General features: G+C 44.8%; 1 protein-coding gene across 1 annotated transcript in view; it reads left to right on the top strand.

Moving 5' to 3' along the window:
- The window catches only part of AOAH (acyloxyacyl hydrolase), an 82,375-nt gene that overhangs the window by 14,329 nt on the left and 44,857 nt on the right, over nucleotides 1–23,189 (top strand). Inside the window, 5 exon segments of the mRNA XM_072851415.1 lie at nucleotides 913–1,008; nucleotides 5,553–5,613; nucleotides 6,713–6,812; nucleotides 15,801–15,860; nucleotides 21,798–21,868. Coding sequence (XP_072707516.1) covers nucleotides 913–1,008; nucleotides 5,553–5,613; nucleotides 6,713–6,812; nucleotides 15,801–15,860; nucleotides 21,798–21,868 — 388 coding nt within the window.

The following is a 23,189-nucleotide window of genomic DNA, read 5'->3' as shown; positions in this document are numbered from 1 at the left end:
AATCAACTTGAAATGAACCACTTATGGTCATCATGTGGATTTTGAATGATTGCTATGTAGGGATCACGTCGAACCTAATTAATCCCAAAAATATCAGAAAAAGTGCTGCACATCTCAAGAAAGGCTTCACTACAGTGTGCAAGTTCTTGGGTCTCAGCCACAGCTAGTCCAAGGAGCAACTAGGCTTTAGCCCTGCTTGCACTCAGATTAGTGGTGAGAAATAACCAGCTTTGTAGGTCGTAGGAAATGGTTTCTTTCCAACCAGAGGAGGAGACCAGAATGAACTCTGAAGATGTTTTCGCTTTAGCAAATGCGTAGCTGGGCCCACCAGCCCTGTGCATGCCAAGCACTGCTGGGCTTCAGAGGAAAGCCTGTGAAGAAATGATGCCATGGATGCTTTGTGGTGGTCAGCACATATGTCTGCTTTGTGACATCTTTTCTGCAGGCAGTCACACCCATTTGTTTTTCAGTTTCAGTAGCTCTCTGTGTGGCTTATGTGGAGAGGTATAGAAGTCCTATCAAAGACAGACATATGCATTTTTTCTTGCGAGAAATAACAAGAGAGCAGGCGGCCAAGCAGGCAGTTGTAACAGTGGCTGTCCCTCTGGCTCCTTGATTTTCATCCTTGAAAGGATGGCAAATCGTTTTTCAAGAGCAACATCCAGTGCTGTAAAAGCCAGGCTGTTCTGTGCACTCCTCTGGCATCGGCATCCCTCTGTGATAACTTACAGGTTTTGAATAAAGAGAGAAATTCACAGATTTTTTTTTTTTTTCCCCCTTGAACACTCAACTGCCATGGAGCATCTCAAGAAATGAAATGCCCAATGATGCCTGAAATACTTCTATGGCGCGGGGTGCTTCATCACACTTTGCAGGTAACCATATTCGCTCTTTTTATTTGTTTGTTTGAAGGATGCGTGCTTGTGGTGTCTGTAATCGAACAGCTTGCACAGTGGCACAACAGTACAGTAAAGGCAGCCGTGGAGAGACTGTGCAACTACATACCTGGTAAGTACCAAATAATATGCCATATGTTATGTTGGTACTGTTGTATTTCTCTGTTAATTAAAAATTCACACGTGGAGTCTGAAAAAGCTTTATCCACTTCTCATGCAGTATCTCAAATGTACGTAGCTGACAGATAGCAAGGTGCTATTTGCAGGGAAGTCGGTGGCGTGGCTCATTCGGCTTCAGAGCTGGGATTTTGTCCCAAAGTTAGAGTGAATGGGGCTGTATTAGGCCCACATGCGTGTGATCACCAACACATGCAGACCCCTTCCCTCCCTTTTCCTCCACTTTGTCTCTTTGTTAGCAGCTTAAGAATAGATTCACTGTATTCCCAACCGCTCCTCTTTCTTGTTGATATGGGTGTTTATAGCAACTGTGAAGGTGAAAATGTTTTCAGCAGGTATAGGAAGCCGCTATTATAAAATCTCAAAAATGAGCTGAGGTTGACAGGTGTAAGATGTGAGCATTTGGTCTGCACAGAAAACCTATTGAAATGTAACTGATGATACGAATTTCAAAAGCGATAGTTATTCCATACGAATGTATGTAGACTCCCCTTTCTCTGCCCCTTATTTGATCTGCCCAAAGGAGCTTAGCTGTCCAAATGCACATCCCTAAATAGAGAACAGTTTGAATGCCAGAATAGCTTTGTGCCTCACAGACCAATCCTATAACTATTTAAGTAACTAGATCTCACATTCATGATATCTTTTTAACGTTATGAATGTAAAAAGATGGCTTAGGATTCTTCATTAAAAAGTCCCTTATATAGGAGTTCACAAATTGTATCTCTGTGAAACCACCTTGCTCTGTAGACCCTAGTTTCACAGAAGATGCGTGTAGAATATTAATTCCCCCCTTTCCAAGAGAGGATTTCCCGATGCAGGACGGGGCAGGGAGGTAATTGCTGGGATTCATTCATTGATAGGATGACGCTTATCTGATTTCTATTCCATAAGTCATATCCTCAGTGTTTTAAATTACAGGCACATAACCATGAAGTTACAATTAGAAGCGCTGATCCTGCTATTAAAATACAATTTTCTTCTTTAAAATATGACATGCTAGCTCTATGTTCATGATTCACTCAGTGGACCTTGTTCCACTGACATGTCAAGATATTTCTTTTCAGCTGCCATTCTTTACACACATAAAATCCTGTTATCCCTTTAGTTAAATCTGTATAATCCAGTTACCTTCTATGAGATGCATGGCTACACCCAATAGAAAAAGACTGACCCTGAACTTGAAAGGAGTGAAAAATCCTATGGATTGTGTGGGAGCTACAGTGTAACCTGATTTATCCTCTCCCGGGAGGTGAACGCTGCAGCCCAGCAGGAATCAACAGCTTCCTCCTGCTGCTTGAAACAATAGAAAAGCTTTGGATGCTCACGAGGAGCAAACCTACTAAAGCAGGCCATGCCATTTCACCTGAAGGAACAATTTCATTATTATACACATGCTGACAGCTGATTGCAAGATTTACAGCAACAAATCAATGGCAATAGGGCTTTTCCTAGGGCAAAAAAGGGAATAAGAACTCGTGTTTTTTTTAAGGGTCTCCTGTAATTTCATTTACAATGAAGTTGGGGTTGGATCAAGCCTTCATAAAGTTATATGATGTTCAAGAACAAAAAATGTTTAGAGAAGAAGAGAGAAAAATTCAGTCCCTGTCAATCCCACTCACTCCCATAGGCTGCGTAGAAAACACAATCGCATCCTTATTTATATGGAAATATTTGCGACGTGTGTGATTCAAGCAACATGGCCAATAAACCTATGAACATAAGAACAGTAACACAATGAGTGAAGAGGGCTCTTGAGCAGACAAAAAGGCCAGGTCTGGGGGAATGGGCAGTATTTACAGAGTAAGAGATGTTGTTAGCAAGAATGTATGTTTACCAGGATACTGGCTGTCTGCCTGATGAAACAGAGGTGCCTGATACCCAAAATGTGCTTTGAGACCATTTGCCTCCAGCATTGCCTCTGAGTCATGCTCTGCTTCTGTGTCGGCCACTGCTGTGTAAACACCTTAGAGCTCAAGTGGAAATGGCAACATGATTAATACCATCTGTCTTGCAAATATTTATCCTGAGATTCAGCCAGAATTTGTGTTTCTAGGACTATGAAGCTATAGAGGAAAACCTTCTGGATTTTTATCACATAAGAACAGGGCAGTTCAGGGGATCTCTTTTACCTGAAGCTGGGCAAAAGCAAGTATACTCTAACTTTTCTCTAAATTTCCCAGCATTTAATTTGGTTTAAACTCTTCTCTCGCCCCTGAACACTCAAAGTTATTAATCATTTTCTCTCTCTCTCTTTCCCTCCTTTCGGACTCATGCAGCTTCTTCCTAACAGAGCTTTCTCTTTGGAATATTCTCTCCTTGTGTGTGTTAGCAGAGCTGGAGGTTTGTGAATGCATGAATGCAGGCTGGCTCAGAGGGCAAGTCCTGTAAACACTGCCCATGGCTAGGGTCTGTTTTGCTGGAAGCCAAAGCCTGAATGGCATCTGTATCTTCCAAGAGGACTCTATGTATTCAACGATAATTTTATGTTATTGCTGTTCTTTTTGCCACCCATCATTTGTTATGCCATGGGGTAATTACATGTCAAGCTTCCTGTATGCGTAAGGAAATCAGCGCCTAGAAATCAGTGTGACCAGCAGACCCCCAACATCAGCTCCCCAGAGCTGATGGCCAGCCAAACCCTCCCCTCCTCGCAGCCGCCAGTACAGGTTACAGCAGCCAGCTGGCTCCTCCAGGGCCAGAAACGTTATGGAAACCAACTGGTTTGGGAAACTCATAAGGAGACCATCACCTGCAATGCACCAGGGAGGTGTTGGGAAAGCCAGCTACCTTCTCCTGCGGGCTACTATAGGGAGACAGGTGCCCCACAGGCAAGCCTCATCAGAGGGTGTTTTAATCAGTGATGATACCAAACGCAGGGTTATTGATGTCTACGATGTCTTTCTTTTTAGGTGAACAAGAATAAAATCTAATTCTAGCCAGGAGACCAATTTTTAACTTGCAGATTGCTTCTAAAGAGCCAACAGAGAGGAGTTATGTGGCAAAAGAGGCAAAGAAATGAAGCTAATAACTTGATTGAAATAAAACACCTGGCATGGGATAAGAAAAATCAGCTATTGTAGTTACAGAAGCTGTCTGCAACACCCTATGAGCAGGAGGGTGTTGAGGAAATTATCTTTTAATTCCCTGCTATGCCTTTCTGGTCCCAGTTCTTCTTTCTTGGGCACAGATTGCCAGCCGGGGTGTCTGCAGCCCTGGCAGGGGAGCAGCTGTGGGAGCGAGAGCACACCCATGCCCGCTGATGGAGTCGGTGCTGCAAGGTTTTGTACCCTGCCCAGAGCAAAACTACCCGCCTTGTATGCAGCAGACCCCTGGCCCTGGGTGTGTCCAGCCTGACATTGGTTAAAATTGAATATTCAGCCCAAAGTTGGAGGGAAGTGGCTGTTTTGGGGATTTCTAAGGCTTTTCTTCAGGAAAGATGAGGATACTCTATGTTTTCTTCCCCAGATAGTTACAGATATCTTCCCCAGATAAGTACAGATAGTTACCTGTCTAGGTAATGGAGGTGCAAGAGGAAGCGAGATCTCTCAATAATTTCAGGAATTGCAAGTTTGTTGTCACTGCACTTGTATGAACCTGCCTTTTCATTACTTTTCACAACATCACCCTTGCCGAAACAAGGCCTGACACTTCCTTTGCAGGGTACGTGCATGGTTAACCAGCTCTCATCTGTTCAGGCCAAGAAACAGTCAGTTTTCCTTCATGGGAACTATCAGACCAGTGCTACCATCATGCCCTACCTGTACTCAAACCCCGTGTCTCTCCCGCAAGTGTCTTTGCTCAGGTGCGGGGACCACTTTTTTTTACAATACCTTAAATAAATCTTTGATGAGCTGTCTTCTGGAGGGCATAGAGGGCATGCTTCACCCAGATTAAAGAAAGCCACCTGAGCCAGCATCCCAAAAAGGCACACAGCTGCAGACTGTGGAAGGAAGCCAAACGAAAAGTGCCAAATATTTGTTTGAATGCAATCACTCCTGCGCAACTCCTGCTCTACACAAAACATATTCTCTTAACTCACACAAACCCCCAGAAGTTCCGAGGCAGCTCTAGCAGTAGCATCAAGCCCTACATCACTTTCTGCACTTTGATTTATGTATTTGTTTTCTTTCTTCTTGCAAACCTACCAGGCTGTTTGTTTAAACTGCTTAGAAGACGCTGCGGCATGTATGATTTCTTTCGACTTTTCCATGATGCCATATTCAGAACATTTAACAAATGCAAGTTATCCTTTTTAGTCTTTATCATGTGCCTTGCCTAAAGACAGAGAAGGGCTTTAGGCAAGGTTAGAAATTCAGGTTTTCCCATTTTCTGGTGCTATACTGAGGTCACAGATTCTCACAGCTTCCCCTAAGATAAATCAGCATTCCCCTTAATGAACCAACTCCTGCTGTATTTTGACTGTATAAAACCAGTTTCACCATACTTAAATACTTAAAAAAAATTCATGTTTTCTAGAAAAACTGCAAGGTTTCTGTTACGTACTTGCTGAACTATACGGACCACACATAGCTGAACTGTAAGTATTGCTGTGTCCTCTCAGGTCTTTGCTTAGTTTGTTCTTGACATGTACAGCTGTGCTGTCAGATTGGAGTGCAGGGGTTTCATTCTTAAAATCACGTTGTTATTATTAAAGCAGAGATACTTGAGAGTGATTCTGGTTTGGCATTTGGCATAGCTATTCCTGAGTGAATAAATACAGGCTGCCACTGGTAACCATTTTCATACTCCATTTGAATCTCAGATCAGGCCCACCTGATGTAATTACCTTTTGAAATTCAGCTCGTTTGGCTGAGGGAGGAATTTGAATAACTCGTGTGTGCGAGACAGGTTCTACACAGTCGCACTAGTGTAATACTTGGCTCTTGCTTTCCCTTCTACCTTTAATCAAGCTTTCTAATTGTCAGCCCCTACATGCTCTCAGCCCCGACCTTGATACACACTCTTGGGGAAGCCTACTAAGTAATGTAAGTGATTAAAAAAATAAAATGTAGGTCATTTTATTCCTCTTTGAAAGTTCTTAGTTTAATTAACAGAGCTTTTGCTAGACCTTCTTCCTCCCTAGGGTTATTATTTTTATTTTTAAAACTAGCCAAGGGACTGCAAAGTGCTTACAGGACTAAGAAGTGCTATAATCAAACAATTTAATTCCTGATTAGCCCAGAGGTGTGTCCCAAAAAGAAAGAAACAATCCTAGCACTTGTGCTTGGTGATTAAAGGTTAAGGATCTTTGAAGGATTTCTGGTTATTTTCTTGAGTTAATGACTGAACATTCATATGTGCCAAATTGCATATGCATTAACTTTAACCTTTAAATCTTTGTCAGACTTATGATTGATTAAAAAATAGAACAGTCATAATGTATTTGATTCAGGTGCTGCATATAAAGCACAGTGCTTTTTCATCATCCTGGGATCCAATTTTAAATGCTGAGTAGGATGCCGTGGCAGAAAATCGTTAGGACCCAACATTGTACTGAGCAGCGATTACGGGCCACAGCGAAGCGAGCTGAGGTTATTGTTTGGTGCTGGGGAGATTTAGCTTCCCATGGAAATAGCTTCTCCTTTCAAGCACCCAGAAGAACATAATAGTCTTTGTTTTTGCACCATTTCCTTTAGCATAGACAGGGAAATGAATGCCGATGTGGTCTGCCATTCCTTGAAGCTGTGTAAACAGGATCCGGGACAAATGCTGTGTCATCTCTACTCTCCTCCAAAGGTGAGTTGGTTTTCCACTTTTTTCAGAGCTACAGGTTGTGGAAGGTCTTTTAAGCTGGAACTGAACAGTATGGAGACTTCCAGTGCATGTGCATTGTCTGGGAAATAAACTTCAACATTTTGAGCGTGGACATTTTTAGAAAATGTCTGTTTGAATGAAAGGTACATAACACACTTTAGCTGTGTGGAGCAACAACAACATGGTTGTCGGAAAGCGGGAATTACAGGGCCAAATTCTCTTGTACCAGTCCGGGTCAGAGAAGAAGAGCAGGGAAGATAAAATCTTGCTTTCTCCAGACTTTACTGTTAAGCAGTACAATAACCCCAAACTAGATACTCAGCTGAGGTTCATCTATACCACCGCGTTACCACGGCATGACAAGTTGTCCCCACATTGCCTGATCTGCTGTGGCAGCCGGTGTAGGCACTAGTTACCCGCTGCAAATGCAGGGCTATTTGACTTGGATTAGTCTGCAGTGCAAGAGGTTTAAGCTAACGTGCATAATCTTTTGCCACAGGCTGGAAACATATTTAATTACCACCGCTTTTTTGACGTACAGTTACTTGCTGTGCAACAGTAACTTGATTGCATGTCCCAGACCTTTGCTACTCAGACACATACATATCTGCATAGCTGTCTAAACAGATTCAGTTTGTTTTGGGATTTTTTTGGTTGTGTTTTGGTTTTTTTTTTCCCAGTCATCATGCAGCCCAGGTCACACTAAAACCTGTGAGTGAAGGTGGTTGTTTGGCAGTGTCGAAAAGCAAGTAATTCACTTAGGCATCTATTTTTGTAAATCTTTTTCCCTGCATCTGGATGGATAAAGACATGTTTGGTTTCTAAAGGTTTGCATAAGATGTTTTACACAGGGCCTTATCCAACAGCCATTGAAATCAGTCAGAGCCTTTTTACGGGCTTCGGTGAGCTGTGGTTCATCTCCAAGATGGATTTAGTTCTGCTAATATTAAGACCTGGAGAAACACTTGCCTTCCAAGAATGGCAGTAACATTTGTTTTATAGCAGGTGTGTGTCCCATATGACTACTATGCTCCATGCTATGCCAACATAGAGATATATGTGTGTGCAACCAGGCAGGGGTGAAAGAAGATGAGTGCAGGCAGCAGAGAGGGCCCACACTGACTTGACTTAACCAGGATGTTGCCCAAACTTCATCAAATGGGTTCCTTCAAAAATCCTGCATCTAAACTGGTAAAACAGTTCATGGGTCCTTCCACCCTTCCCCAAGGTACATCAGAGCTACCCTATTGCAAGCTCTCCCTTAACAATTGCCAGGTCTTTGCTCACCCCACAAACATTTGTGAGTCTCCAGCACTTTCTGCCCTGGTAATTGCATGTTTTTTCCCTCCTCTGTGCTTGTAACAGCAGCAGAGACCCTGTCAGTGACTCAGTGACTGTGGGGCCTCTTTTTTTTTTTTTTTTTTTTTTTTAAATTAGGAGTCCTGAAGGTAATGGTGAGAGTACTGCAAAGCTGGCAGGCTCCCCCAGCCCCCAGTGTAGCAAGTCACCCAGGAGGACAGCAGGAGCTGCAGCAATGGTGGCTGCACATGCACCGCGCTGCCAGCCCGAATTAGATTTTCATACGGACTTGCTTGTGTAGGGGAATAAAGAGAAGTAGAAATTACCCTGCACCCTGACTTCTGCCGATGGCAGAAGTGCAAGGTGCCTCTTGGAGTGAAAGAGGATGCAGGCAACAAACTGCACTTAAAGGGAGGGATGGACTTTCTGTGGCTGCACAGTGAGCTAGGCTAACGAGTCTGGAGAGAGGGGCTGTTTAAACCGAAGTGGCTCCTGTGCAGAAATTAGAAGATCTGTGGTGAAATGCTTGGCCTGTGAACCAGAGGGGACAGGATGCCACTTGTGGGGTTGCTGTCAAATCTTTGGTTAGCTCTTTCCATCTCTCAGAGCAGGTGTGGGACCAAGCTGTTGACTCCTTCCACCTGCAGCAACAGCTCCAGTGACTGCACTTTCTGCAAGGAAACAACTGAAGATAAGGGGGGTTTGTTTTGTTTTTAAACAAAATTTGGACTCTCGTTCACATGGCCTGGAGACTGTCCCTCTGAGTGAGTGTCTCAAGCAAACTCTCTCCCTTCCAAGTGGTAGTTAAATCTCTTTCTGTCAAGTTGTATTTGTTTTGCACCAGGAATAAGGGAATTCCACCAACAAAATGATTTTTCTACCCCAACTGTGCCCTCCTTTTTAGCTCGCCTGGTGCCCTGAGACAGCGTGAGGAGGCTGGGGGAGATGGGAGGAGAAGAGCGGTGCTTAGGGTTCATGCTCAAGTGGTTGATAAATTGCCCACAGTAACTCTGTGACAAGTCAGACTGAGTAAAGATGAATTATGGGTGAAAAAAATTAATATACAGTCAGAGACACAGATGCATAAAATGCAGTTTACCTCACATTTGCTTCTTTGGTTTGTAATTTGATTGATCACTTCAGTTATATGAGCCTGCAAATGTTGGCTCAGTCCCCTGCCAAGTGTTTGAACAAGACTTTAATACTAATGACTGTTTTGTTCAACTCTATTGATTTTCAGGTACTTTGTTTATTCATTTAGACTTTTGGATGCCCATTTTCCCAGAATTAGTATCATATTTGTACTGGCGAAGGGAGTAAGATAAATATAGAGTTACTTGCTCTTATAAGGCAGTATAATGTTCGGGTTTTAATTGTCTTTAAGGTGGCAAATATCAACATGTAGCTGCTTTTTCAGTCAATAGTTTATTTTGTTCTGTTTCTGTGATGTTGCTCTAGTGAGATCGTGTGTCTCGAGGAAGGAAGAGCCCCTGCTTCAGTGGCCTTGCAAACTATCTACACAATGGAGACACTGCGAGCCGAGTAAATGATACGTGCGTTATATTACATACTTCCCTGGTCTCTGACAAATTAGCTCAAATTAATTTTTTTGCCAACCTGCCTGGAGCCATTAGCACTCTGCGATTATTCTAGGAGACAGGTCTCTAATTATGAATCAAAAATATTGCTGCATTCACACGGAGCGCAATGCTGTCAGCACGGAGCTGGAGGAGGAGAGCATCTAACCTGGGCGAGAGCGGCTCCGTTGCGGGGGCTCCCCGGGGGCTTGGGCGAGGTGGGCTGCCCCGCTGGTGGGCAATTTCAGGAGCACACCCCTGATGTTGGTAGGGAATAGTGAAAGGGCCACGTGCAGCTCCTGGATCTGGTGATCCTGCTCACATGGCTGTGCGAGCAGATGTCACTCGTAATGGGGTCCTGTGAGCCCCTAATTGCCACCAGTGGCCTGTAGAGCAGAGCCTGGGCCAGGGCTGGAGGTGCAGGTAGATGTGCACGTGTAGGCTCTCCCGCTGCATGTTTCTCGCCCATCAAGAAGTTCTCCTCTACCCTTCGTATGAGGGTAGCAACACTGGGGACTCCTTCAAGCCAGGAGGCAAAATAATACGGCACATCAGAAGTGTAGGCTTACCATAGGTAGCTGAAAACTGGGCAGTATCTAAAGCTGCTGTAATATGCCTTGTGGTTTAAGCTACGCCAACAGCAAATACTCTAACATCGGCTGCAGCACCTCTCCAAAACGCTGACAGTGGGTACAGGTATCCAAGCTAGCTGGTTTAGGATGACTGGTTATTTTTTTAGTCAAAAAATTTTATCAGCTCCCATGGTAGAGGACTTTCTGCACCAGGTTCTGTGGTGCAGGGACATCCCTCTAGTGAGCGAAAAGGGCTGAAATAGGGTGAGGGCTTTTAGGCACTGCCTACCAAGCTCCCCTTCTGGCCCCGGGAGGGAGCAGGTTTGCAGAAGATTATTCTCAGCTTGTCTCTAGATTGTTTTAAGCCAGCTGGCCTGTTCAGTTAAATGGCAATACTTTAATTGATTTTGTTGGGGCCAGAATAATGGCTCGACTTCAGCACTGGAGTCCTGCTGCTGGCAATCTCTTAAATGATCTGTGTTGGAAGGAGCTTATACTCTTCTTTCTCCCTTTCAGAGTGCCTCTTCTGCTCCCCATCACTTTTCTGCTCCGGATTATTAGAGACCTTGTGGCTGCAGATTTTAGCTTAATCTCCAGTAGTAGGATTTTGCTGGGAGTCATCTTACATCAGCAAAAATATACATATTTATGCTAATGTCATTTTATCTTACCAAAATAAGCTTCATTGCCACAAGCACTCATGCTGGTTCATGTCCCCTCTATCAGGTCTTTCACTGACTTTGTAAAAAGCAAAAGCCACATTCTTCATGGACATTACTGTGGCCAGCCTGCTCTTTGACAAAATAGAAGCCAACCAATTTTGGCTGGAAAAAAGAAACCCTTTGGGATTTCATAAAATAAAAATACTCCCACTATTTTCTCTCGTTCCTCTTTCTCTTCCAGTGAAAATGTGTACTGCTTCCCAGGAGGTGAGGCAGAACAAACGCCGGGGTGGGAGTGCTTCTGCATTCCTGGTAAGAGCAGGCTGCCAGCCAAAGGTAGACCTTGGGGCTGGGACCCGTTTCCTTCTGTTGAGGCCACAGGCTGTAAAGCAAGCACCTGGGAGGCAGACTAGGTCCTGGGGAGCAAGGTGCCCTCCTTTTAACCTTTCTTTTTGGAAACAGGTAAAATCTACTGAAATGTGAGTTGTTTCTGCTGCAGTCAGAACCGAGCCCTGAAGAAACAACCTATAGACAAGCGATAGCAGAAGGCACAGTTTGAGCACTAGTTCTTCCTCTTTCACTTGTTTCTCACCATTTCCCCTGCTCCTCTTCACTGGCAGAAAATAAAATGAAAAAAAAAACAAACCCAACCAAAAAACCAAACAATCCCAAAAAACCAAACCACACAACCCTGACCTTCCACCAAATAAACTCAAAGAAAACAGGGTGAGACAGGGTTTGCAGGGTGCTGTGTGCAGCTGTGTCATACCAATGCAGAAGCTACTCCAGGCAGGACCCCTGAAAACAAGTCTCGGGTGACCTACGGGCACAGTGGCATTTGGGGTGGGAGGCTGGCAGGCAAAAGCGTGAGGACAAGGAAGCGTTGCTCGTGGATGCTGACTGTGTTTTGCCGAGGCAAGCTAGAAAAAGTAAATCAAAATGTTTCATCCAGAACACACAGAGTCCAAGTCCAAAAGAAGTAAGTGGTGTAAAATGAGCAGAAGTCAGAGTAATTGCCCTGGGAGGAGAAAGGACCGAGTCAGGCTTCGCATGTTTTAGATGTGGGCTTGCAGGGAAGGTCCCTATTTTGTGTCCAGAGCACATGTCGTTTGGTTTGGCTGTCCCATGCAATCATAAAGATTCCCCCTATAGCCTCTGCAGGATGAAAGCTGGGAGTGGTAGAACAAATCCCAGTTTTGCCACTGCTGTTTAACAAGCTTTGCAGCGTTTTGGTACCTTGGTGTGCGTCCTCCTGGTAAAAGGATGATGAAAATGAGTTAGAAGGGAAACTTGGAATGTTTTGTAAATATCCGCTCTCCTGGGAAAGAGCTGGCTAACACGGATGATAAATGAGAGAGAATTAGAGTTGGTTTGTGCATTTATTTATGATGAGAAATAGATCTATTTGCAAAATATTCATTACTGGGAATGCATGGGCTCCGTGGAGAGCATTGAAAGAAGGCAGTGAATGAAATCCCAGTGACCCCCCTGCCCTCAGCCCCATCCATGGTGTGGGTATCTTGTGTACGTGGGGTGGCAGGGCTGCGCCGATTCGGGCGGATGGGGCTGGCTGCTCCCCAGGACCTCCGCACACCCTCCAGGCAGCGGCTGCGAGTTCGTCCATCAGATGCTGGAGCCTAGGGAGCCCCTTCCTTGGTGGTGTTCTCATGCCATGGGAAAGAGAGGAGGCTGCTTGCTAGCCAAGATGCAGCAAGAGAGGTTGTATGGGCTGTATGGCCTTTGGTGGCAAGCTTGACATGCTGGTGTCAACCAGGGATTACAGGTGACCCATGAAACCAAGAGTCTTTTCTCCTGGATGGGTGTGACCCATGAAACCAAGTCTTTTCTCCGGGATGGGTGTTTCAGCTGCCAGTTCTCCACAGCCCACCCTGGAGTCCTGGTTGAAGTAACTTCTGCAGTGGGAGCAGATCTCGTCCTTAGCATTTCAGAGAGAGCATTTTCTGCACACAGGGGCAATGCAGCCTTTCCTCCCTTGTTTTCTGCTTTCTGTGTGCAATATTGCTGTAGCTGTCCGAAACGTGCATTTCCCATGCTTTGCTGCTGAGAGCAAGAAAGGTCTCTCCTCCCTTTCCCAGCAGAAAGGGACTGATAAATCCTACCTCTCTGGAAATTTTTAATCTATCATACTTAATTTTAAGCCATTTTCCTCATCTGTCTCTCAAGTTATTTTATTGCAGAAATTACAGCAGCTGGTAACGTACAACGTAACTGTGGCAAATGCAAGATGCATGTTTGTTTTTGGGGACAGCGGTTGCCTGGGGGGAAGAAACTAGGAAACAGTGTCTCGGCTCATTTCTAGCATCTCTCATCTATTTGTGACATACCCAGATTTTTATAAGACTATAGACACAATGAACTAAACATATATTAAGCATATATACTAATGTGACACATATATTAAAAAACAGTAACTTAGAAGTCTGTGTTCCTTGCTGCTTATGCTTATTCTTCCTTATCCCTTTGTATTGTTCACTGTAAATTTTTGACCCTTGAATAGCATAGTTTAATTAATTTGCTTTGATCACTGCCTAAATCAATTATAATGACATGCTCAATTTTATCCCTAGTAAAAAATGTTGGTAATGGTTGCTTTAAATGCAAATGTATGCTGCTTTAATATGCCAAGCTGCCATGCCCGCTGTTCAGTAAGATGCCATCACTCGAGGGATATTTTCTTTTTTTCCAAATGCTTTAATACTACCACTTGGCAAAGATACTTTTTTTCCCCGCGTTGAGTTCCTGTAGCTCTAGCCAAGATGAGTATAAACTTGTGCTGAACTTTACCTCAGAGCTCTCAGTTATGTCCGATTGGTGTTGAGCTAGCAGTTATGTCCTTAGGCTGGGCTGTAGGAGGGACTGATGGTAGGTCATTGTCAGACAGAACAGTTTGGCCTCACTAACAATTTTGATCAGAAACAAAGTGCTAACATGTTTGTGATATACCGGATTTTTCTTTCCATTTGAAACATTTCCAAGAGTAATTTATTTTTATGTCCTTTTTTTAATTTATTTTTTTTTAACTGATCCTCAAAGCCTACAGAACAAAAGCAGTTATTCCTTCTGAAAGAGGGCGAATGGGCAGTATTTTCAACCTTCTTCATGCTGAATGCTGAGAGGAAGGACAGAGGCCTCACAGATACTGCCTCACAGATATGACTGTTTGCAAAGGTGGCCTAATAAGTGCAGGACAACATATGGGAATTATCATCACCGAGATGGAAGAATATTGTCCAAAAGTGAAAATGGAGCAGCAGGGGGAGCACACTGGCGTTACCCTGCCAAAAGCAAATGCTTTTGCCTGAAGTTTGCACCCAAGTCTGCAAGTTGAGCTCATCTCAGGGGCACTCAGCAACTGGCTGTCTCATGAGCAGGGCATCCATAGTACAAACTTAAATCACTCTCCCAGACCCCTGTGACTGTCTTTTTTTTTTTTTTTTTCCTAAATTGAAGTTGTGAGATCTTCTTTTCCTATGGGAAGATGTGGGTGAATTTAGAAAGTGCTGTTCATCAGAGCAAAGAGTTGTTAAACATTTTGGACTGCATGAGCATATCTGGGGCATCTCCTCACCTCCATGACTGGGAATAGACCTTGTGGCAGGAAAGCCAGTGTGGTCCTTCTGTGCTGTGGTATGGGACAAATTTCTTAAGGCCAGGGGTAAACGCTTAACAGCACAGTGCAGAAACAGTCCCTGCTTACTCCCCATGCCTCAGCATTTAGCCAGGCAGGACCCAGGGCTGTGGACCGGGCAGGCTGCAAAAATGTATTGGTTGAGGTTTTTGCAATGGCAGAGCCTTGAGGAAGGCTCGAGAGCAGAACCTTGGCAGTGCTTGGCAGTTCCTGACCGCGGTAAGTGGCCGTCAGTGTGCGTTCGACCACAGCCCTGCTGCACCACACATGGCACATCCGTCCTGCTGCTAGCAGTGCTGGTCCCTGGCTGTCACTCACACCCACAGATGGTGTCCCTTGCACAAAATTTCCCCTCCTCCTTTGAGAAGCATGTGTGTAAAGGGATTTGAGGAATCATTGGGATATCACCAGCAGTTGACTTCTTTGTAACCTATGTCCTTATGATGGCCAACCTGTTCTCCTTTGATAAGGATGCCTTTCCAAGCTCTTTTCTTGCAATGGTTCTCCCACTCTTCTTTTATATTTAGGTATAAGTATCCTCATTGTGGAGGAATCCCAAAATGCTTCTTCAGCACAAGTTTGCATGGACTCAACAGAAAAACAGTCTTGCCACTGTCACTGAGAACGTGCCCTCCAGGGCAGGTATTTCCAGAATAAAAAGCTAACCTTCCTAGATCCTAAGCAGGAGACTTGCCTTCCAAACTCTATTCCCTGCTTTGTACCTTCCCACGCGCAAGCTGTTCCCCTCCTGGGATGAACCTCAGCCGAGTATAACCCTTATCCATGCAAGACCAAATGTTTCCTCTGTACCCTTCCACAGCAAGTCAGACTGACATTGCACGCGTAACCCTCTTTTGTCCATCTAATGGATGAGTTGTTCTTCAGCAGAAGTCTGTCCTCTGCAGCTCACGCAGTGCAGTCAGGATATGAATCTCAGTTCTTCAACTGATCTGGACTTTTCCTTAGGAAATAAATGATGCCCTGGAGCAAAATAAATGAACTCTTGCAAGTGGAGTTTCATAGGGGATGACTGGATAATTGATTGTTAGTCCAATAAAAAGTAACTCATGATGAGTTTGTGGACTCATACATCATTTTTGTGCTGTGACTGATATATTAAAAAAAAAAGGTAGGAAACAGGGAGAAAAATTGTTAGGATACTGTGAGGCTGATCTGGGGGTTTTTTATTTATTTTGTTCTTGCTCTCCTAGGTGGGGCTGAGTGCTGCAATAAGAAAAGCAAAAAGGATTATGAAGACTTCCAAGGACCTGGTAAGAAATCAGTGGCATTAGGGTGTTTTACACTGTACTTGCATTTTATCAGGAGTGAGTCCTCGTTTATTTTGCCTGATTGTGAATCCACCTGATGAGCATTGAATTGAATGCTGACTCACTCCTACCTGGTATAGGATCTGCTCTATCAGGTGACAGTGGGAAGAAGGAGAGGGAGGTAATAGAGAGGAAATATGAAAGTATGGGGAGAGCAGAAAAAAACCTCCTGGAAAATGCAGGCTGCTTGTAGAGTAGGGATAACTGTCTATATCCATCCAAGACATAAATTTATGTCTGAAATTCATGCAGCAGCTGCGGATCTCACCTGTGAGCTCCATAGTTTAGCGTTACACTGAGACACTTGCTTGTACTAGCCCAACTCACCTTTGGTGGGGCAGCCAGCCTTAAAACAAAATACAAACAGATATACAGTCTGTTTAGAGTTTTTTACAAAAGCAGGAATTTCCCACTCAGCCTTGCCCTGTGTTTCTCCATCCAGAGGAGCTTCCTTCTTTCCTTCAAACTTCTTGCAGTGTTCATTATTGCTCCTCCTTTTTTCATGCTTCTTCCTTGCCTGTTATCATCTCTGCCTTGCCCTTGTAGCCCTATGTAAGAGGAAGCCTCATGAACTGAGCCACTGCCTCAGAGTACAGTGACTGCACTTTGGGGTTGTCTGAAACTCAAGCAATGGCCTGGATGCAAATTCTGCATATTTTTCCTTTATTTGTGAGAGGCTGCCTTTGCCTTTTAAACTTGAAAACTGGGATTTGAAATCTTTCCGCCTCCACCAGTTTTCAGATTTACAGAGGGTCTCTAAAAGGTAGCAGAGAAGGGAAGGGCAGCTTGTACTCTGCTGGGTTCACTTATATGAGTCAGCTCAGCCATAGAGTTTGTTCCAGTTGTCTTCAGGCACTTAATGCAGAGCAAATGTTTCTGCTGTTTGTGAAGAAATTATTGATATTGCTTCTTCCTGAATCCTCACTGTGATGCTACTCACAAAAGTGAAAATTGAGGTGCCTAATTAGCCTTTGGACAATTGCCAAATTGCCAAACCAGGGAAATAAACAATGCGCTGGAGAGATGGGCCTCAGCTCCTGCAGAACAGCAACCAGCAGGATCTTATTCATTCTTATTCATCTATTCAGCGCTGTGCTACTGATGGCCTGAGATTTCCGCTCAAATGACATGAAATTTCTAATCCCCATTCCCTGGGTGCAAGTCCCCACGTTAACACCTGCAGCGAGATGCTCTGAGTCAAGGAGGTCCTCTCTGTCAGCCAGAGCCCGGGTGCAGGTGCGGGGATGAAGAGGGATCAGCGTGCAGGTGCTGCCCCTCAGGACACAGGGCTCTTTTGCTCCCTTGCACATGCTTCTACCTTTGGCGTATCGGGCTGCATCCCTTGCATGGCTGGTCCTGTCTGGCCTTCGTGAGCCATGCATACCATGTCCTTTCAGGCTCTCTTGGGTAGGGCAGCATGGTTGGCATCAATCTTTGGGTGCCTCTTGCCTCTTGGGTGCCAATCTTGGGTGCCAGCTTGCCTCTACTCTCCCATATCCTCAAAGCTGCTCAATGCCCCAGTACCTCTCTCAATCTCCATCGCAACGCCCTTGGCCCCTTCCTGCTCCTAGATGCCCATTTACCAGCAGGAGGGAAAAGCAGACTGTGCCCCGGCTAGAAGCAGCAAGGTCATAGTTGAGTTTCTCCAGTCAATGTATTTCTAAACCTACCTAACTGCACAACACAAGGTCAGCTCAAATTAAAACAAGCATCATGTGGTTGGCTGGGCCTCTCCTGCAGTTATTCCTAGCATGTTCCCCGTAATGAACTTATCATCCCTTGCTGAAACTTATTTTAAAGGTAGAAAATTAAAAATAACAACATTTCTAGAGGCAGTACTGTATCTCACAACTTCTCCTTCACCCAGATTGCAGTTAATTTCATTTCAAATCCAGAAAAACAATGTAGTAAGAAACACAAAGGAAGATCTCCAGGAGAGAGCACAGTGTGCATCATGCTTGCACAAGCCCCATATCCCAGAGCGGCAGAGTGTGATGAAATAGTCAGAAGATCACCTGCACAATCTGAACGCTGCCAAATCATGGTCTGTTCACCTGCCCAGGCAGATAGACGTGCCAGTGAACAAAGGCCAAAGCAGTTGAGGTGCTCTCGTTGCTTGGGTAGAGGATTGCCTGTCTGAATGTGTGGGTGAGGACCCAGAAACGCCCCGTCTGTGGTAGGACATCTCTGCATCCACGCTAGCGGAAAGAGAAAAACATTAACCTAGCCTCTTTTATGATCTGGCTCATGCTGGACAGAAACATCAAATTATATCTGCTCATTCTATCTATATCTGCTATTTTGGTTGCTTTTGCCCCATCGCATGTTTGGGGAAAGCCTTCTGAAGAGGTTCTTGCAAGTTAGCTCTCCCCATCTTTGCTTGGCAGCTGTGTGTGACTGTGCGTAAAAAAGAGGTGTGATTATGGCTGTTGGTAATGAGAATGGGAGGTCTGTCTGCCTCCCAGGGGTTCATATTTACTGGGCATTTCTTAGGATCATTGTGGGTTTGGGAAAAAGAAAAGGTTTTTTCCAGATGTAGAGATGCAGTGAAAGTGGCTACAACCCCAAAAAATCTAATAAATGTCTCCATTCATTAAAAGTAGTGAGCCATCTGTGAGCAACTGGCTTAAACCAAACACCAACAAGCATTAGGGGCTCATTATTATTCTTTTTTGTAAAACCAATTAAAATGATTATGGAAATGTCATTAGGGAACGTTAACAGGCAATGAACAAAATATTGGTGTTATCAATCACTGTGAACACCTCTAGTGCTAACTTTTCTTATGGGTGGAGAAGATACTAAGAGGCCTCTTTGAGCAATAGCAGTGAAAGAATGACGGATAGAGTCGTGGCTGTAGCATTTAACGACAGCAAGCACCATGTGTACAATCCTGTCATGACTACGTGGTCCCTGCAAGTCACAGCCTGTCAGTGGGAGAAGTGGGAAGCCACAGAGGGAGCCAAAAGGGAATTGCAAGGCAGAGGCGGGCATGAACCAGTCTCTTGTCCACTCACTCATGTTACGCAGGGGCAAGTAATCCATCTCCTCCCAAAAACACATACTGCAATCGTAGCCTGGCTCTGCTGGGAAGGACCCTGTAGTGCCTGCTCACCTGTGCTTGCGCACTCTCTCACACATGCGAAGGTTATCCCTTTTTCTAACCCTGTGCTCCTTGCTGCCTTTTGAGAGTAGCCCAAGACTCCCTCAAAGAGCAGATGAGCTGCTCTCCTGCATACCCCCAAGCAGAGTCGAAGCATTACGTCTGGACCTCACTGTCCCACATGCTGTGGGGACATGTAGGCTGGGGAGCCAGAGGCTGCTGTGCTCCAGGATGCTGCTGCAGCTGGTCCTCAAAGCCCAACTCGACGTCGCCCATACCACTTCCAGGGCACCATCACACCAACTGTTCCCACCAAAGTTAGGCAATCTGCTGGGGATGCAGGGTAGTCTTCCTTTGAGACTAATGGAACTCCAGTCGGCAACAATTTTCAAATGACTAGCTGGGAAAAAGGCAGGAAAGATTTTATTCTACTTACAGCAAAGGGTGGACTTTAAATGTAGCCTGTGAGCAGAATGAAAGGAGGTTTGCTTTATTTATTTATTTCTTGCAAGCCCTGTAGTTTGTCTTTCTGGCACAGTTTCGGCTCCAGATGCCTTAACTTCAAAGGCTTTGCATGCTGTGACTTAGGCTGAAGTGAAAAGCCGACAGCTCAAATGAAGACACTGCAAATCTTAGCCTGATGGAAAGCTTTAAGAGCCTCTAGTGCTTTTGTAGGCAGTGCTGAGATTAGTCCTACATGGAGGAGGTGGGAGAAGAGGTTTCTTTCCTCTTCCCAGGAAGGCGTACATAGGTTTGCAAAGCTCTTTGAGAAAAGCTGGTGTCCTTCTTGCACGCCTCTCGCACTCTCTGCCTACCTGGCCATATATGCGTATGCACACACAGAGAGCAAAGAGGAGGTCTGCATCCCTGCTGTGCGGCAGGACGTAGCCCCAAGGCAGCCAGGCTGGCAGGGAGATTAAATACAGGGATATGGATGGATGGGGAAGAGCATGGGGTGGCTGGAGCCGCAGCAGTGGGACCAGGTTCATCTGTCAGCTCATGGAAAGGCCCCACTCCCTTCTGCTTTTGGCCATTTCTATCTACTTTTTTGCAATTGTGTTCCAGTTTCTCCTTTGACTCCACTGACACCCCCTCCACCTCATGGTCCCCTCCAAGCCGGTGTGACTCTTGTCATTTGACTGTGTTGGACAGAGCTGAAGAGAGTTGGTTTTTGGGGGAATTTTGCAGGTTTCTTGTCTCTTGTCCCCCTGACTTTCCTCCTTTTTTTCTCCTTTGATTTTTCTATTGTCTTCTTCAGAACACATGGCTCCACCTCCAGCACTGCAGGGCTCCCCCAACAAGGCACCACCGTTGTTCATCTTCACCTTGCTGCTTGGTCACTTCAGCCACCGGTGCAGACGTTAGCTGCCATCTTTGTACCGGGGGCTCTCTCCCAGCCCTCCTCTCCACATGAGATCCTGGCCATGACATACTGCTGTGGCTGACCTCCTGCTCTGGGCAGTGAGAGACCCTCATCTCCATCACCCCTTGTTACCTGTCCAAGCAAACACCTTCCTGCCTTCCCTGGAGCTGCAGGGCAATGCCCTACACACCACTGCCCTGCTGCCCCACTGCCCTGCTGTGCCGCCTCAAAGTTCTCCTTCGTCACTCAGAGTTTTATATGCTGGGGTTACTGCCCCTCGTGATGATTAATAGCCTTTCATTGTCCTCTCCTGAGCTGTACCCAACCTGTATCTTCTGTTTTATCTTAGATTTGGGTTGTAATCTCATTAGGGCAAGGACCACCTTAATTTTTTTTTTCTGTGTACATAAAGTGTGTAACACAAAGGAGCTGGTCCAAGGATAGAGCTCTTAAGTGCTGTGTCAATATAAATAATTACCCTTCTTTGCATAAAGTTATGACTATGTCCATCTGCTCATCTGCTCCATATTTACATGCTGAATGCAGCCTTAGTGAATACAGTTAATTAGACTGCACCAACTAGCCCTCCGTATTCATAGACCACCTGAATGCCCTCCATGTTTAAAGACTACCTGAGCTTACAGTGAAGCCACATTAGCAGCATGTTTTGAGGTTGATCGCCGATGCAGCGCAATGTTTCCACAACTTGAGCATTCATTAGCAAGATCTCTTTCATATTCTGAAGCTTCCTGGTTACCTGGGACCTCAACTGGATTGGCCAATGGTTATGGTCTACCAGTGCTGAAAGAGTTTATCCTGCAGCAGCTGTCTTTTACAGCTTGCAGGTCTGGACAAGATAAAGTCTAGTTATGAGATTTCCAGGTAAAAATCTCATTAAAAAATCAAGGGTATTCTATGCACATGCTGGATCCTCCCATTTCTCCTCTCTTTGGGATTGTTCCTGACCTTCGGCTTATCCACCCCTTCCCAAGCATGCAGAAACCAGCCTCATGGCCCACAATGTGTTGCTTTCACTAGTTTCGCACTAAGTGTCAGATACTGTCGTGTTTATCAAACAAGAGAACAGTCATTTTTACAAGGAGTGAAAAAAATAACTGGTATATGAGAGGAGACAGTATCACAGGAGTTTCTTCCTTCCTTTTTAATTTTACAGCTCTTTGAAAGCAAGAGTAGTTGGTCTATAAAATGTTCAGTGGAAATCCTGAGGTTGACTGCTGTATCAGGTCTAAATCCTCTGGCATGTAACATCCTTAATGGAGTCATTGGAGTTTTCAGATGTTTCTAGGCAGAAAATACATGATTTAGCTCTGGACTTTACTGACACTGAATATCCCAAGCCATGCCACCTCTGTGAACTAATGCATCCATCTTCTTTTATTTTCTTCCCCTCCAGAAAAGCTTCATGGGGTTCTCAAGTGTATGTGCATTTCCTCTTCTGGCTAACCTATGTGAGAAGATTAAATAGTATGTATAAAGTTTTCAGTCCTTAACCAGAAACAGAATATGGTACATTTGTTTCTTTCAAAGGAGAAAAATCATCCTCACCTTCACAAAGCTTCCTGTACTTTACTTCTGTTGGTTTCCTTCATAAAACCACTGTCCAGATAGCATAGAGGGAGGCTGCAGAGAGTTCAGGTAAGTAAGAGTCCTCAGAGGGATCCCTGTGCTTTTGCAATACTGTCGTGGTTTAACCCCAGCTGGCACCTAAGCCCCACACAGCCACTCACTCACTCCTCCATGGTGGGATGGGGGAGAGAATCAGAAGGGTAAAAGTGAGAAAACTCGTGGGTTGAGATAAAGACAGTTTAATAGGGAAAGCAAAACAAGGAATTCATTCTCTGCTTCCCATGGGCAGGCAGGTGTTCAGCCATCTCCAGGACAGCAGGGCTCCATCATGCGTAACGGTGACTTGGGAAGACAAACGCCATCACTCTGAATGTCCCCCCCTTCTTTCTTCTTCCTCCAGCTTTATATGCTGAGCATGACGCCATATGGTATGGGATATCCCTTTGGTCAGTTGGGGTCAGCTGTCCCAGCTGTGTCCCCTCCCAACTTCTTGTGCACCCCCAGCCTACTCACTGGTGGGGTGGTGTGAGGAGCAGAAAAGGCCTTGACCGTGTGTAAGCACTGCTCAGCAATAACTAAAACATCCCTGAATTATCGACACTGTTTTCAGCACAAATCCAAATCACAGCCCCATACTAGCTACTATGAAGAAAATTAACTCTATCCTAGCCAAAACGAGCACAAATACTAAAAATATTTGCATAATTTTAGCAGGTCACAGAGGTCAAATATATTACACACTCAAAGATATGACACCTCCAAGAGGGAGCCAATTTTCTCCTGAGATTTCCTGAGCCCAAGAGACTTCTCCATTTCATTTGTTCACCCAGCTGTGTTGTCACTGGCTCAGTACAGGAAGGCCAACAGCACCTATATAACTCCGTGAGGAAGAGGAATTAAGTGGCAGTTGCAAAGTGTAGGAGAATCTCAAGGTATTTAAGCCAGATGGATGGCGGATGGGAAAAACAACTTATGGCAGTGCTAACTTTGAGTCAGTTTCTGAGAAAGGCTGTGGACATCAGATGGGCTATTACTCCTAAGGCATGTTTGTCAATGTACTCCAATGAGTTGGAGTAGGAATCAAGCAAATCTAAGAATAAATTAGTATTATCAGCAGTATATTTTGACTGATTTGACTGCCAAGACTAACTTGCTCACCTATTTCTTCTCATATAATTGAAACTGCAAATATCAGGAGTTTATTGGGAATTGATTGATT

The sequence above is a fragment of the Ciconia boyciana genome, chromosome 2 (genome assembly GCF_034638445.1).
Source record: "Ciconia boyciana chromosome 2, ASM3463844v1, whole genome shotgun sequence".
Taxonomy (NCBI): domain Eukaryota; kingdom Metazoa; phylum Chordata; class Aves; order Ciconiiformes; family Ciconiidae; genus Ciconia; species Ciconia boyciana.
The sequence above is the reverse complement of the archived record's forward strand: the minus strand, read 5'-3'. Positions and strand labels throughout refer to the sequence as shown.